The following is a 17,040-nucleotide window of genomic DNA, read 5'->3' on the forward strand; positions in this document are numbered from 1 at the left end:
GCTGTATCTCGAAGGCGGGAATTGATACCAAGTGTTGCAGATTCGGACAGTTTTCATAGGAAAAGGAAAAGTGTGCACCTCTTTGTAGGATAACAGGTTCATAGGTTTCACCTGTTAGTAGGATCTACTTTGTTTTCTTGACAGCGTTTAGCTGGGAGAGGAATTGGTCGTAATGAGCAAGATTGTTCAAATCGGCATCTCTTCATGAAAATGAAGATTTGTTTTTGCAAAAGGTCGTTGATAGTATCCTGTGATGTTCTCAGAATTCGAACTATGTACGTTGGTCCCTGATCGTTCCGAATACGGATGCATTTTTAAAGGTGTATCCCACTTCAGGAAGTTTAGCCTATATATCAAGTGTTATAGATAGAGGAACCCCTCGTACTACTATTGACATGGTATGTGGCTGAGGTTGCTAGTGTCGGATGTTGTTGAGAGTAGTTAAAGTCAGTTTTCCTGAACATTTCGAAACTGGATTGTCACGAATTATTTTGCGAAGTTGGCCGACTGTGATTTAATGATGAATCCATTTTTTTGTTTCTACCATTTGCGAAATATCTTTGCGTGGCCGATACTGGAAAAGTTAGAAAAGTAAACCCTTCGAACTAAAGTACTTTGGATTGTAGTTTTGCTGTAGCAAGTTGTAGACAGGATGCAGAGGAGGATAAGCTGGTTGGAGTCAGAGTCGGAACTCGAGATGCTATGTGCACTTGTATGCTTCTTAAATGGTGGTGAACTCGTTGATGATGCTTGGTGGTTGCCACTGATCGGAGAACGAGAACTCTGGGAACTTGGTTCAGTGTATGCTGAGCATGAATGAAATTGTGGAATGAAGAAAGTGCGAGGAAACTGGAGAACCCCGAGGAAACCCAAGCACACGGTGTTTGTCCACCACAAAGTTAACTTGGCGGGAGCAGGGTTTGGACCCGATACCCCATGCATCAGAGGTGAACGCTTTACAACTGAGCCACCCCGGCAATTTTATCTTCAAAGGATGTATGAAAGACTTTCCATCGTCAATTATAATATGCGGTAAAATAACCGAACTGAAACAGTATTCAAAACTATGTGATGAGAACAGGATAAGAGTGAAAATGATCATAATGATGATTAAAAATTATACTACTTGTGTACATTAGGAACAAGGAGTATGGTGATAGCGATTTGGTGTGGGGTTTAAAGTGAAGTAGTATATATTGCATGAATAAAGGGTGCTGAGTTTGGAAGCATTTGTTGATATATTTGATATTTACTTTTTCGATATATTACTGTAATATGGACAAGTTATGCATTGGTATAGCTTCAGAGTGGGACTACGTAACCGGACAATGAAAGGTATGTGGAAAACTTTTGGTTAGAAAGTAAACAGTTTTTTTTATAGATTTTGAATAATGAAGCTATCCACTTTGTAAATCTGTATGTTAAGTTTGGCAGTAACAAATCTTTGTATGTACTTAGGATCGTCTATGCATAAAATAAAAAAGACGGCATCAAACCGCAGAAAAGTTAAAGTTCGAGCTACTGCTTCGGGAAAAATATATGTGCTATCTCTATGCTTTATCATTTCCATTGTGAACCCAGTAGTAAGGCAACGGCTAGAGTCTGTGTTTGACAGTTGGAGATGCAGTGAAATATCGTTATCATTTATTGGTAGACAACACTCATTTAAAATAATTTACAATGTACAACTCAGATGGAAAGAAAAGAGTGAGACTGACTTCGACAACGTGATCCCACGCTAGAGAAGTGTGCCAAATCAGATGTTTTATATTCTGCGTTTAATGTGGTGATGTACAGTAGAATGCTGCTCAAAAGTGCAGTGAACAGAAAACCACCTTTAAACTATACTACAAAAATGTACAAAGTGTTACAAACAATTTTACAGACTGTGCCGTAAATATGGCTGTTTAGTGGTGAGCGAAACATGTCTGAAAATATCAATAAGGAACAGTGGAATGTCGTTTCTCAACCAATTCTCTACATAGAAATAACACCGCAAGACCATACAGGCGGATTGTTTTTAGTATTAAAATAAATGGGGCAGCAGAGTACAGAATGATCTCGTACGTGAGCGTGAAACTATTTGAGCAGAGGTAAGTCTGTACAAAAACAGTCTTCGTCAGTTGTTTCTGCCGACCATATAGGAACAGTGCTCAAAGTTTACTTGAAAGATGCCACGAACATTTCCAGATGTTGTCAGAAGGTGACAAAGTTGCTCATTTTGGTGACTATAACTTGAGCTTAGATATGGATCTACAATAAACATGGGATAACGTCAGACACAAATGACATTACTTTGTCGACTATTCTACTCGAGCATCAATTTGGGATAGTACAATTTTCATAGCACGCGTAAAAATAACAGCGTAGATTATATCATCTCTATTCCTCCAACAGAATACATCTCATATAAACTCTCCGCACGTGAGAGATTTTTCTCCCTTGTGGATTATCATTTACTTTGCAATATGTGAATCTTGAGTAAACGCCTTGCTAAGATCTTTGAATCTCTTTGGTGACTGACTTGTGTTCAACTGCATTTCAAGGTTTGAGCGTAGACTATATCGTCTTCCACACCTCTCGCGTGTAAGGTTTTGATCCTGTGTGGCTCAGCACGTATGAACGTTGAATAAATTCTATTCCAGAATTTTTGCAAGGTGAGATTTTGCTACTGTTTGGATTCACATGTGTGTAGCCAATTTCGCGCGTAGATTAAATGCCTTACCACACTCTTGACATGTATGATGTTTTACTCCTCTGTGGGTTAACATTTCTCTAGCCAAACTTCAACGTTTGTCAAATGACATACCACACTCAGGGCATATTAATGCATATTAACATGTGTAGCCATGTGTGTACTTTCTAACCACACTCTTAGCATACGTGACTTCTTTTTCCTGTATGGATTAACATGTGTGTAACCAAACTTAAACGATATTTAAATTCGCCGTCACACTCGTAACGTGTGATATTTTGTTCCTCTGAGGATTAACATGTGTACAGCCTAACTGGCACCTCGACAACTAAATATGAACGACAGGTAAATGCCGTACCACACTCTTGGCACGTGTGAGGTATTCCTCCTGTGCGGACTAACATGTGTGTAGCCAAAGTCGAACGTCGATTAAATGCCTTACCACACTCTTAGCACGTGTGAGGTTTTTCTCCTGTGTGGATTAACATGTGTGTAGCAAATTTTGAACGTCGATAGAATGACTTACCGCACTCTTGGCACGTGTGAGGTTTTTCTCGTCTGTGCATTAACATGTGTGTAGCCAAAGTCGAACGATGAGTAAATGCGTTACCACACTCTTGGCACATGTGAGTTTTTTCTACTGTGTGGATTAACATGTGTGTAGCCAAAGTTGCACGTTGAATAAATGCCTTACCACACTCTAGGCACTTGTGAGGTATTTCTCCTGTGTGGATTAACATGTGTGTAGCCAAACTTGAACTTTGTGTAAATGCCTTACCACATTCTTGGCACGTGTGAGGCTTTTCTCCTTTGTCGATTAACATGTGTCTAGCCAAATGTGAACGTAGACTAAATGCCTTACCACACTCATGGCACAAATAAGGTTTTTCTCCTGTGTGGATTAACATGTGTCTAGCAAACTGTGAACGTCTAGTAAAGGCCCAACCACACTCATGGCACAAATAAGGTTTTTCCCCTCTGTGGATTAACATGTGTCTAGCCAAAGTTGCACGTTGAATAAATGCCTTACCACACTCTTGGCACGTGTGAGGCTTTTTTCCTGTGTGGATTAAAGTGTGTCTAGCCAAATAAGAACGATGAGTAAATGCCTTACCACACTCTTGGCACGTGTGAGGTTTTTCTCCTCTGTGGATTAACATGTGTCTAACCAGAAGTGAACGGTGAGTAAATGCCTTACCACACTCCAAGCACGTGTGAGCTTTTTCCCCACTGTGTATTAACACGTGTTTGGCCAAACTTGAACGTCGATAAAATGCCTTTTCACACTCTTTGCATCTGTAAACTTTTTCTCGTGTGTGCATTAACATGTGCGTAGCCAAAGCCGAACGTCGACTAAATGCATCCCCACACTCTTGGCACGTGTGAGATTTTTCTCGTGTGTGCATTAACATGTGTGTAGCCAAAGTCGAACGGTGAGTAAATGCACTACCACAATCTTGGCAGAAGTGAGGTTTTTCTACTGTGTGGATTAACATGTGTGTAGCCAAATATGCACGTTGAGTAAATGCCTTACCACACTCTATGCACGTGTGAGGTTTTTCTCTTGTGTGGATTAACATGTGTGTAGCCAAATGTGAACGACGAGTAAATGCCTTACCACACTTTTGGCACGTTTGAGGTTTTTCTTGTGTGTGCATTAACATGTGTGTAGCCAAAGTCGAACGATGAGTAAATGCCTCACCACACTCTTGGCACATTTGAGGTTTTTCTCCTGTGTGGATTAACATGTGTTTAGCCAAAGTTGAACGTTCAGTAAATGCCTTACCACACTCTTGGAACGTGTGAGATTTTTCTCCTGTGTGGATTAACATGTGTGTAGCCAAATTTGAACGTTGAGTAAATTCCTTACCACACTCTTGGCACTTGTGAGGTTTTTCTCCTGTGTGGATTAACATGTGTGTAGCCAAAGTTGAACTTTGTGTAAATGCCTTACCACATTCTTTGCACGTAAAAGGTTTTTCTCCTGTGTGGATTAACATGTGTCTAGCCAAATGTGAACGTCTAGTAAATGCCTTACCACAATCTTGGCACGTGTGAGATTTTTCTCCTGTGTGGATTAACATGTGTCTAGCCAAACTCGAACGATCAGTAAATGCCCAACCACACTCTTGGCACGTGTGAGGTTTTTCTCCAGTGTGGATTAACATGTGTGTAGCCAAACTTGAACACACTCTAAATTCCCTTCCACATACTCCACATATGTGAGGTTTTTCGCCTAAATAAACTAACTTACAACTTGACATAGTTGAACTTTGACTAGAGCGTTTATCACTAGTTTGGGACGTATGACGCTTTTCACTTTCCTGTGTCACCAAATTTTTTGTCAAACGTGATCGATGAAATCCTTTGCCAAACTGCGGCGAAGTATCAGATTCCTCATAAGAATAAGAAATGGCTTTATTTAAAGTAGTAAGCGTATTCTCTTCTCCGTGGAAAGCAAAGATGTTATCGCGCCTGTAACAAATTCAAGAAACAATGAAATGTAAATGGAGATAATGATTAAGTAGCAAGAAAACATGTAATCATTCGCTATATTACATGTTTTATTACATTAAATATTGTAGAAATATGAAATGGAGTACCATATCAATATTGTCTCAAAATAAGTTGCTGTAGTTTGTTTCACTATATCAAATTAAACTATCATTTATATCATGGCGGATATAAGTCTATGAGCAGGTATTGTCGGCTGTCTTGACACAAATGCACAGTCTGAAAATTAAATCTGTCTTATCTCTAGTTTCGTCTGGAGAAACAACCAACTTGCGATCCAAAGGTTTAAGAACTACTCAACGTATTAATAGAAACTGTACCGAAGATAATCCACTTATATCATCATAAGAGGAACACGAAAGGCGTTTTAAAGCGAATTAAAAAATTACATACAACTTTCCAAGCTGAGGCAGAGAAACTTAGAGTAACAAGACTAAAGACGAATCATTTACAGCGTTGTGTTCGTGGTTCAGTGGTCTAGGGGCTTGACCAGTAATCTCGAGGTTCTTCAATCAAATACACGTCAAGCATGTTTTTTTTTTTTTTTTTTTTTTTTTTTACTTTAGGAATTTTGATGGAAATAGATCGGCGATAACACACATTTCATTACATTCAAATATTTCAATACTCGTTTGTTTCAGCACTTGAACTATCAAATTTTCAGGAGTAATACTAATAATAATAACAATTATCTCGAAGAATATTTAAAAATTAAAAACTTATTATTGCTCAGGTCGTACCATTACAAGCAGAATCGTGATATTAGGCAAAAAAAAAAATATTTCGGTTTTGTGTAATGTTGCCCATGAAAAGACGAATTTCTCATCTCGATTCTAAAACAAACCAAACAAAATCGGGATGAAACATTTTAATTCGAGACAGGACAAGGTTAACTCACACTATAGTCATGCTTTGGAGATGAGAATCGAGACGAGACCAAAACTATCGTAAACATTTCTCATCTTATCTCGATTCTAGAAATAGTGTATGCCACTCTTTAAGCAACAATTGCTCTGTAGACTGAATCTTATACATCATTTTGATAAGATTTCTGAGCTCACTCAATTATGGTCTGTGTATATATTTTTGTAGCAAAGCTTTTTTAATTACATCTGCAAACTTCACAAGTTAGTTTATTACAAGCTTTAGTTTTCATTTATATTCAGTTCTTTTTTTTTACAGTTTTGTTCCTGAAAACGTACAGTAGAATATCTTCTACACGAAATATTAGCGGAAATCTTTCGTTTAAATTTGAATAGCTGTAGAGGTGTCTCATGATGGTACGGAACCCCTTTCCCGAAACCCCTTCGACATCTTCTGTAGCTTAGACAGCACAACCATTACTTAAAAAACACTGTAATTACGGCTCTTGTGAGTTCAGAATCCCTACTTTCTACACCAAAATTACCTCGAAACTTTCCGTTATAACATTTAACTTTCCTTTATAACATTTAGCTAGTTGTAGGGAAACTTTCCGTTATAACATGTACCTAGTTGTAGGAACGTATCGAGAGGGTATGTGCTGTTGGTCCTGACACTTCTCTCCAATCCCGACTATTTTCTAACTTTTGGCTCACGCTATGGGTTATTTTACAGGCTTGAATACAATGTGTCCTCATACGGAATTTGTTACCTGTACTATTATTATTATTATTGTTACTGAATATTTGAGACCTCAATATTACGTCACACTGCCGTAGCAAAGCTGGGATAAATGCAATAAACAAGTGAAAAATCTTGGGAAAAAGACGAAAATCAATGTGAAGTTTACGATTATATTTACAAGAATCTAACAACTATCAAAAAACACGATTTCAACCACATGGCGACCGTTTTCCGGATTAAATTATAGCAATCTTCCTACAACTGCTTTTACAATATCATTAGTTATACAGATAACGTGTTGAGTTTGGATCTGATTAGCCTAGTGTTGACAGTCAATTTCTATCAGATTCTCGGCAAACACATTTAATTAAAAATAAAGCAGAGTGATAGATAAAAACAAGAACTGAGTAATGTAGATTTTTCATGTAAGTTAAGTAAATATGTTTTGACCTTGAGAGCAACAGAGAGATTAATGTAGCTCATAAAAATTGTTCTTGTTGATTTTTAATTATATGTAGATGTGAGTGGATAGCAAACAGCTGATTGAGTATACACACATACATACATGTTTTACACTATGCACCTTCATGTGCATTTATGAATAAGAGTAAATGTTTTAATACTAATACACAATAACACACTGAGCAAGGCTATGTGATAATATGTAAAAAGAAAACAGTATCAAGTGACAGTTTCAACACAATAACTCTGCAAACAAACAGAGAACATATAGAGAATGTTTCGGAAAGCAGGAATTAGGACGTACAGGAAAAGAGGAAGCAGAATAATTGAACTAGTCAGAAGAAAAAAGAGAAAAGCAATAGCGAACAAAGATCAAGGGGTAGTAATATATAGAGTAGGATGCGAGGAGTGTAACAAAATTTTCATAGGAGAAACAAAAACAATGCAAAAAATGGATTAAGCAGCATCAGGATGTTGTAAGACTGAAAATGGACAACAATGCGATATACAAGCATCAGAAAGAAACAAACCACAGAACAGGGTGGGAAGGAGCAGAGGTCATAGAAGTAGAGAACAGGACTTTGGTGAGAAAATGGAAGGAAGCCAGAGAGATTATGAAAGCAGGACGCAAGGTGATGAACTGGAATGCAAGATTCTCGATAAATAAGGAGTGAGAGAAGATTCTGCTTAAAGAAGAAGGAATAAAAAGGAAGAAGAAAGAAAGTGAAACAAAATAACAAGGATAATAAAAATAATTAGAGGACAGGGCGGATCCAGCGGAAAAAAGTAAACCTTTAATTGGACACGTGTGCAGCTAAAAAGTGAAGGGAAAACCAGACAAGTGTTATTTTTTAAAGAAGGGGCGGAACCTAATTAAAATTGATCTCCGGACAGTATATATAAGTGATGACCAACTCCCAGCAACCAGAAGGAGTGGAAGTCTGATGAAGACACAGTTATTGTGTAGAAACTGTCACGTGATCAAATATTATCACATGGCCTTGCTGAATGTGTTATTGTGTATTAGTACAAAATGGAATCAAAGCCTGATAGAATAGTTATAGAAAATATTTTATATATGGTACTAGTTTATATCTGTGTTAATTTTATATTGAAGCACTTCGCAAAATGAAACCTGAGTTGGAAAAAACAAGGATTGGTTATTAATGGTCGTAATATCAAAATTCTTACTGTTTCATGTTTTAAGTGCATGTTTCTTATTTTCGAATTAAACTCAGACATTTATATTTTTGTACTTTGAATTAGTTGCTCGTATCTCATATCAATATGGAGGCTAGTGTTTTAGAACAATTTCAATCAATGTTGACAGAGGAATTAGAGAAACAATTAGAAACCATTGCTCAAAAATGGTAATGAATATTGGATGTCTAGGACAAAAAATACACGAATCAGTAGGTGAACTTCAAAAGCCTGTAACAGAAACGATTTGGGAGCGTAGGAAAGAGCGAATTGAATGCCAAAACAGACAGCTTACGTATTAATATCAAAGTAGCCAATAACTCCTTAACTGAAGTACTCTCTGAATTAGTTAACGCGGCCAATCATGTTGATTCAGTAACTGCTGAGTTTAAAAAAAGTGTAGCGGAATGAAAGAAAGGTCTAACTGTGTTCTATGAATACATGCGAACGGCACAGATTGGGTGTAGGCAAACCAACAAAATAAAAGAGTGCAAGGCGGAAAAGAAACCGTCTTGAATTCGAGCCAGCCCAAGTTGTGAAAGATATGTGCCAAATAAACCAGAAAGTCGATTACAGTCAGGAAAAGGAAATATGCAGTGTAGAGATAGCAAAAAAGAAGAATCGTTACGCGTACCTGTAAAAAATTGTTTCTAATGTAATTGTTTTGCCGGCAAGGGATACCGATGTTTCACACATGATAAGCGGTAGCGTTCAGGTTGCGCGTATCCGCCCTCTCGAAAAAGCCAGGGAAGGCTTGAGAGTTCAATTGATGATTTTGTGTGATAACGAAGTTACAGTGTTGTCGGTTTTGTGTCGCAGGCAAATGGATTTGCGCGAATTAACAAATTCAAATTTGTCTTTGTAACAGTGTATGCCTAACGTAAGTTGCATTTTAGTGCTGCAAATCCATTCCGACTTTATCAGCTTTGAGTATTGTAGAAGGAAACTACTTCAAATTCACAATAGACCCGCCAAGCGAATTCTGTTTTCGTAGTGAAGGTCTCGTACATAATATATCGGTCGGAAATGTTTACCGTAAACAAGCGTAATACTTCCAATAAAGCACACGCAGTTTAAAGTATATTTCCGTTACAGAACCGAAATGTAACACCAAAGTTAAGAAGAAAAATAAGATGGCCAGTGATACCCAGTTGAGTTTTCGTAATACATTAATAACGTAAACTCGATTTCGAGGAGCATAATCAGTAGAATTAAAATGAGCAGACGTGGTCATATCATTACATCAGATGCAACATTTATTAATTTTCAGTTGCCGAAATGTTTGAATTTTCAAACTAGTACTTCACTATTGCGAAATTGTAAAAAGCGAAAGTTTAGTGTAGTGCTACAGAAAATGTAGACATGTTGATTGCTCATGATGAAAACAATGTGCGTCGACCTCCACGTACAGCGTATTCTCACCACGCAAAACCACACATTAGGCGTACAGAAGGAAATAAGTTGAGAATAAAAGGGAAGTGCCTTGGTAAGCGTAATTCAGAACGCACTAAACTCGGTCAAAGACGAACTACATACAAATTAAAGTCGAGCTGTAGGCGAGGTTATTTCGAGTCAAACATGCGGAAGAAGTATATATCGACTCCGAAGAGCACTAAAAAGCTTAAGCGAAAACACGTACGAACACTGTATAGTAAACTACATGGCAAAATATAGTAATAGTAAGCGCAAACCAAAAAAAGAAATTTATGGCAGGTATCGCAATGCAGCGTAAATCCAAACGTCGCAAAGGAAGGGGTGTCATTACGTGGAAGTTTAGTAAATACGCTGTAAAAAGGAGAAAAGTTCCGAAATTATACAAACTACCTGCAAAACTACACGTAACCGTGCTAAATTACAGCTTACAAGCGTAACCGGCACAGATGGAAAATTAAAATCTTAGCACAAAAAAAGCGTGAACTTCACCCCAACTCGGGTTAAACCCCGGAAGAGATGAGAAATCAGAAATACCGAATTTGAACTTTTAAACTTTTAGATTATGAAAAAAGAATTACTGTTTATTTATTTGATTATTTCCCCGAATTTCGAAGGTTACTTTTCAGAATCAAAGTGTGTGCCCACCGCCACTGACGCACAAGTCCAAGAAACCATCAATATTGCCTTACAATCAGGTACGTTTACTTAGATGTCATATTTTATGGTCTCCTTACAGCATTTGGAGATGAAAGATGAATGTGGAAAGGAGAGGAAAGACAGCATTGGAAATTTTAAACAGGTAATTGATTTAGAACGCGATTTCCGACTTTGAAATTGTAATAATACCGCACCACTTTTGAAAAGTATGGCTATCCCGTTTTGGATGCGGACTTTCAGTATCGAATTCTTCTAGGATGCTTAAGTTTTGTATTTTTTTTCAGGTCTTTCCAGTTTTGGGAACCATACTTCATAATAAAATTTTATTATCAAATTTTGCTTGAGTTTTTAATCATTCTCCTTTGTGTTTATATTAACATTTACTGTCCCCATACAATCAAGCATTTAGAGACATGTTAGGCAATTAGATATAATTAGGAACATAATTAGAGAAGTACTAGTAATAACTACAATTAGTCATAAAGTTAAAATTTTATGTAATTAAAAAAATGTGCTCTTCAGATAGTGAAGTTTTTCATCTGATGTTGTGATTGTATAATGAGAAAATATGCGAAATTTGTAATGTAAGATCAAGACGCCGTCAAATTACTGTAAGTTAAACAAAATTTAGTATAATATTGAAAGTAATTCATAATAACCTTGAATTTGATAAAGTTGCTCGTTGATTTGTTCGTCGTTCGATATATACATGCAGTCTACTATGAAAAGTCAATGTGCATTCAATGTGACTAATGATAACTGAAGTTAATTGACTTCAGAGAAAGCGATATTACAAGTTAAGAAGAGTTGAAGGTTAAAATATAGTTCATCCCCTAGGGACATCCCTACTTTCGTTATAAAATTAAAGTGATGAAACAAGTCCGACGCCTGGTTGGGTCCCAGCTAATGTGCACATTCGGCAATTGACTAAAATTTCAAAATTTTGTTCTAATTTTTAATGTTTGGCATAATTAGAGAAAAGTATAATAGTAATAAAATTGATGTTCGGATTTTACTTTTTGATATAATAATTAGTTTTGATTTGGATTTATAGAAAATAATTAGAGTTTTGATTTGCATTTAGAGAAAGTAAATTAAATGTTATTCTTTTTGATATTTGAAAATAACTCTTGTATTCTTGTGCCAGGAATCGTAAACCGATCTCGAGAAAAAGAAAAAGGGAAGCCCGTTTACGATTCCACGTTACCCTTTACTACGATAAACACCGGATAGTACCGATGTATCGATAGTACGGAATGCCTACGTCAGTTAGGCAGTATATGGTAAAATTAAGGTTTATGTTATGAGAACATATTAAGATTGCTACGTACGACTAGGCCCTGAACAACAATAATGTTTAATGAACAAGTTAATATTACTGTTATCTTGTGTTTCACTATTGTGACAAATGCTCTCGGATGTGACTTTATTCTCGATAAAGATAAGTGCAATTGCTAGTAAGCCACACATAAGTATTAGCTAGCGCTCTTTAAAAGGTTACATTTGTAAACCTACCAATTTTGTAGGTACGAGCGGGCCTGAAGTAATACTAATGATTAAAAAATTGATGAATTAAAATGTGAGGCTGTAGCATTAAATCTCCTCCCATGGTGTATTTCTTGTCGTCCTCTTCATTATATTTATTTTCTTAAAATGTCTCCTCAAGGCCTGAATGTTGACAGCCCAATTGAGGTTGGGAAATTAACCCTGATTTGTCATAACTTGAATGCCGAAGACATGCAACTAGGGTGGTATGTAAGGTCTTAGGATAGAAGCGATTCATTCGAAACGTCAGGGACCCTGCAAGCTTCAACTGTAAGAGATTGTCAGCACCGTTGGTTTTAGGATCCAATTCATTAATCTGTATTTTTAATGAATGACTTACAACTTGTGTTGTCAAATAATTACGCACAGAATGGCGCTCCGTAGGGCTTACCGCCGTTTAACTAATTTATTTGTATTAAAATGTTCAAACGGTATTAAGCTACGTTGTATAATGCAAGTTACAATGTATAATATAACGAAACTGACTTAACATTGACGGAAATTCTTTTAAAATTTGGCGGTCCTTACAGTGACTGTTTTTCACGCCACTACAACAACAAAGCCTCCCCGTAATTAGAACTGATGCTGACCCCAACATTAACACCAAAATAAAGTTACATGTTCTATCGTAGGGGGTAGTTGAAACTTCGTGTATACAGTTCATGGTTTTACCGACGGAGGACTGTGAAACTCTCTTCATATTTTGGCGAAGTAATGCCCGATGTGCAAAGTAACCCGTTGTCAAGGTAGCTAGTAACCACTGTAAGCGAAATGAAGTATCAAAATTTAGTGTGGCAAATCATAACACGGAACTATGAACATGTTTGTGAATGAAGGGATCCATATAATTAAGAAGTTACGTCCCTAATGTATTGTGTTACTTTGGAACACAAATATACAAGCAAAGAAAGCATTTCAGCATGTTACCTATAAAATACTTACGTACAAGAACACATTCAACACGTAAGACATGTAAGTCATCCTAAATACAGAATCTTGCGCTATCCTTGCTTACCCACATTCTGCGTAATGCCCTAATCTGCATAGCAATCTTATTTTTACCGGCCATCTAGCACATGCTAATTTGCGTTATTTTTACAATAATTCATATATTATGTACGTGCACTAGGCCCCTAAAGTGATCCCATATTGAAAAATGCAGGTCCATACCCTAAAAAAGATTCCTGGGAATGTAAAAAGTCGACTTCCTTGAAAAAATGAGTGCAGTTATGAAATGGACTGTTGTATGGACCTCTACAAATAATAAACATCCATTGTTGGTTAAAATATTATTTATCTTGTATTTTACTTATGTCTTTCGAAGCCAGCCGGAAAAATCAAGCTAGACCCATTGGAGCTAAATCAAAATAAAATCACAAACGTCCATAGTTTATGTTCGAATATAATACATTACAGGTTTACATTTGTAAAATTTTAGGGTAATTACCATTCTCATTATTTGGTATTTTACATAAGTCTCTATATAAATAAAATATCGCCGAGCACCCATATTTTAAATATGTGAAACAATTAGTGAGAAATGTGTAACCAATAATAAAGAAATAATTATTTTATCAAGATATGAACTACATAAGAATTGTATGGATCGTATCAATCTTGTTATTTTTATTTGGTATATAGCTTGTCTATGTGTGCCATGTCATTTCCAAATTGTAGGCTACTAACTTACGTTCATGATATCTCCCATACCTAAATATTTCTCGTGAAGTATTGCTTTTAGCCAACAAAATTTCCGAAACCATGTAACCGTATTATCAATCTGAGCCAATTAGTTAATGAAAAATTGAGCATTACCTTTCTGGCCGAACTGAATCTAAACTTTTTGTTGTTAATTGTTGGGAGTCATTAGAATACGACGCGCAAGTCTCCTGAACCACAATTTTTCTTAGCGTTTCTATATTACTTTCAAATTCAGGATCTTCTTCTAGTGCTAATTCTGGTTTCACCCTATCAACGTTTAGTTTCACATCCAAAGAGCACATAGCTTTATCCTTGTCCACTGATACATCTCCTTCCGTTGTAGATAATATTAACTCTTTGTTGTCATTCATTAGTTCGTATGTCCACCCTATCCCTTCGAGCGGATCATCACTAGGTAAGTCATAAGCAATTTCTTCTTTGCACATCAATTCCGACTTAACAGACGCCTTACCAGCCATTGTGAATTGAAATATAATAAGAATTTAACACTGTTCTTATACTCCCCTTGTATTTTACGCTGCCAGGGTTAATGAAATGATTTACAAGTACGTTCACAAGAGCAACTTTGTATTTCCAATCTTCTTCTTCTTCCTCTTATTCTTCTTCATCAACCACTACTCCTCTCTCGGCAATTGATTGTTTGTTTGTAGTAAGCATTAAAAAATTTTTGCATAGTATCATTATCACTGTATTGAACAAGAATATCGACAATTTAGAAAGGTAATTAAACGTGTAAAATGTAAAGATTAGAATAGTTGAAAAATGATAAAAAAGTAACAAGATGTGTACAAAGTCATAAAACAGATACAAAGTAGTAAGTATGATAAAGCGAAAATACGTGAAAAAAGAAGTGTCGCAATCGGGAAAAACTCAAATTTCAGGTTCAGGTTCAAGGTATTTACCTTCCTTCTCTTCGGAAGTTTGATTCCTGAAAAAAAGAAAAAAGGAGAAAGTAACTACTGCCCTTTTTTCATTTAAAGTTCTCCATTTTCTTTTTCCACCAAAATTCAAGAAGTTCTTTGTTTTTTTTTTCTATTTCTTTCTCACTTAGTTCCCTTCCATTTACATTAAAGCCTAGCCTCCAAGCTAATTTAACCAAATTTCCTTCCTTTTTCATTTCATCGATCCATTTCCATTTTTCCCTGATTTTTAGGGTTTCTTCACAATTTAACAATAAGTGTTCTAATGTTTCATCTTCTTTAAAACAAAATTGACATTTTTCGTTCACTTCTTTAATTTTTTTCAATCTTACCCCTGTTTCAAGACTCCCTGACCTGGCTTTGAAAATAAAAATGCTTCGCAAATCATTGTTCATATAATTTATTTTCTCATAACGCCTTTTATATGTGTATATTCCTTTCAAACTGCTCTTCTTGACACCTTCTTCATACCACTTTTCCTGTGCTTTCTCTTTAATTGTTTCTTCTGTGATTTTTTGGAGAGAAGTATGGTACAATAGGAATAGGTCAGAATAAGGAGAGAATTTCGAACAGATAAAGGGGGCTGAAGGCCAAGTTCAACAGAACAAGAGGTAGAGAAAATTGAGGAGTGTAAAATGACTGGGAAAAAGTGTAGAAAAGAAAAGGGAATGTATGAACGTGTAAAGGAAAGAAAAAGTGTGTAAGTTCAGTAAATATGTATAGAAAACCCCACACAACTCTCGTCATCACAGGACACACAAAGCACGATGCACTCGCCATAACGGCCACTCTACTCGATATTTCATGGATACTCTCCCGGCAATTATAGACGGTACTTGCAATCAAATATACGATCAGGTTTTAATATGATACAGAATAATTGCTTATTGAAAAAATTAGTTATTCTTCTTCTTCACAAATATAAAGCCCGACCTGACAAAGACCATTGGAAATTTATAATGTGTTTAAAGCCACTGTTGTATACATGTTGAAGGCATGAGCTACCACTGATTTATATATTATTATTATTATTATTATTATTATTATTATTATTATTATTATTAATAATAATAATAATAATAATAATAATAATAATAATAATAATAATAATAATAATAATAATAATAATATGCATAACAATGAACGAAAAGTGGTTGGAGTGTTTTCTTTGTACTTTTGTTTTGACATCATTATTGTTTTCCACCGTAAATTAAATTGCACTAGTTATTTTTTTCGTTTATTCTATTTGTAAAATGTTAACTTTTACCAATGTCAACTCATTCAAGAATAGTGATAGGCAGTGAGAATATTTACGGTGGAAAGGAAAATAAAAACGGGAATATTCCCGGGTTGTTCTCTTGCATATCAATTTCCGGGAAGGAATTTATTTCCAGTTCTTTATTTTATTTTCCAAATTATAAGAAAAGTATGACAAATTACTTTATTTTCATTTATTATGATATACTTCTAGGTTTTAAACAATTTGGAGATTACAAAAATTAAAATTCGTTGACTGTATTTTATATAACTAGTAATATGATTTTTTTCTAACAAGGGACATGTTTCGGTTAAAACGCGATGATCGGTATAAAACTTGGTATACATATACAGGACTAAGTACTGAACACTGTATGATAAGTCATTCCCGTGTAAAACTCGTTTTCCGCCGACAACGCCAACAATCCTTCGAAAAACTAGCAGTTAAATTCCTCGTTATAGGTGCTGAGTGACGGGCCAGTGTGTCGTAGTAAGCTCGAATTAGTGTTAGGTCAGTGTGGAAAAAATGGAGCGGGCTGCTGGTATTAACCTCCTTCATGTAAGTGAATTGTTAAAAGACAACTAAGGCGCAGATTTAAGAATCAAATATCAGTTGGAGCAGAAGATGAGTGATTTGCGACACTTTGATGCAATTTAATTACCAATGACTACGAAAATGAATTAGAAATGATCATACTCGTCAGAGATGATAAAGAAAACTGGGCCATATGTAGTGATGGGTAAATTCCCGGGAAGATATTTTTCGGGAATATTCCCGGGAAAATTCCCAGAATGGGAATTTATGTTCAATCAGAAAGAAAATTGCATTCTATTATTATATTATGATTTCGAAGTTGAATTAATTTTTATATCACAGCATATTATTACTGTTGTCCACAGAGGATACTTTAAAATGTATATTCTGAACGGTACTATGTTACTATACTAACACTTTATTATATTTAGAGAGTACGCATAAATGTATATTTATTTAAAATATGTTCTATCAATTAAATATGTGTGAAAAAA

The 17,040-nt window shown here is 35.8% G+C and overlaps 1 protein-coding gene across 1 annotated transcript; it reads right to left on the bottom strand.

Annotated features, from left to right (window-relative positions):
- Positions 1-1,003: 1,003 nt before the first annotated feature.
- LOC145676091 (uncharacterized) lies at positions 1,004-14,709 on the bottom strand. Its single transcript, XM_081746970.1, has 2 exons — positions 13,928-14,709; positions 1,004-5,170 (listed from the first exon to the last, which is right to left on the bottom strand). The coding sequence occupies exons 1-2, from the start codon at positions 14,290-14,292 to the stop codon at positions 3,145-3,147; spliced, it is 2,391 nt and encodes a 796-aa protein (XP_081603096.1). The 5' UTR covers positions 14,293-14,709; the 3' UTR covers positions 1,004-3,144.
- Between the last annotated feature and the right edge of the window lie 2,331 nt (positions 14,710-17,040).

The sequence above is a fragment of the Thermobia domestica genome, chromosome 18 (assembly GCF_964235325.1).
Source record: "Thermobia domestica chromosome 18, izTheDome1.hap1.1, whole genome shotgun sequence".
Taxonomy (NCBI): Eukaryota; Metazoa; Arthropoda; class Insecta; order Zygentoma; family Lepismatidae; genus Thermobia; species Thermobia domestica.

Coding starts and splice junctions, on each gene's coding strand:
- LOC145676091 (XM_081746970.1), bottom strand. CDS start 14,292: ATGGCTGGTAAGGCGTCTGTTAAGTCGGAATTGATGTGCAAAGAAGAA. Junction 5,171..13,927: donor GATTCAGTTCGGCCAGAAAG/GTAATGCTCAAT, acceptor AATTTGTTACAG/GCGCGATAACATCTTTGCTT.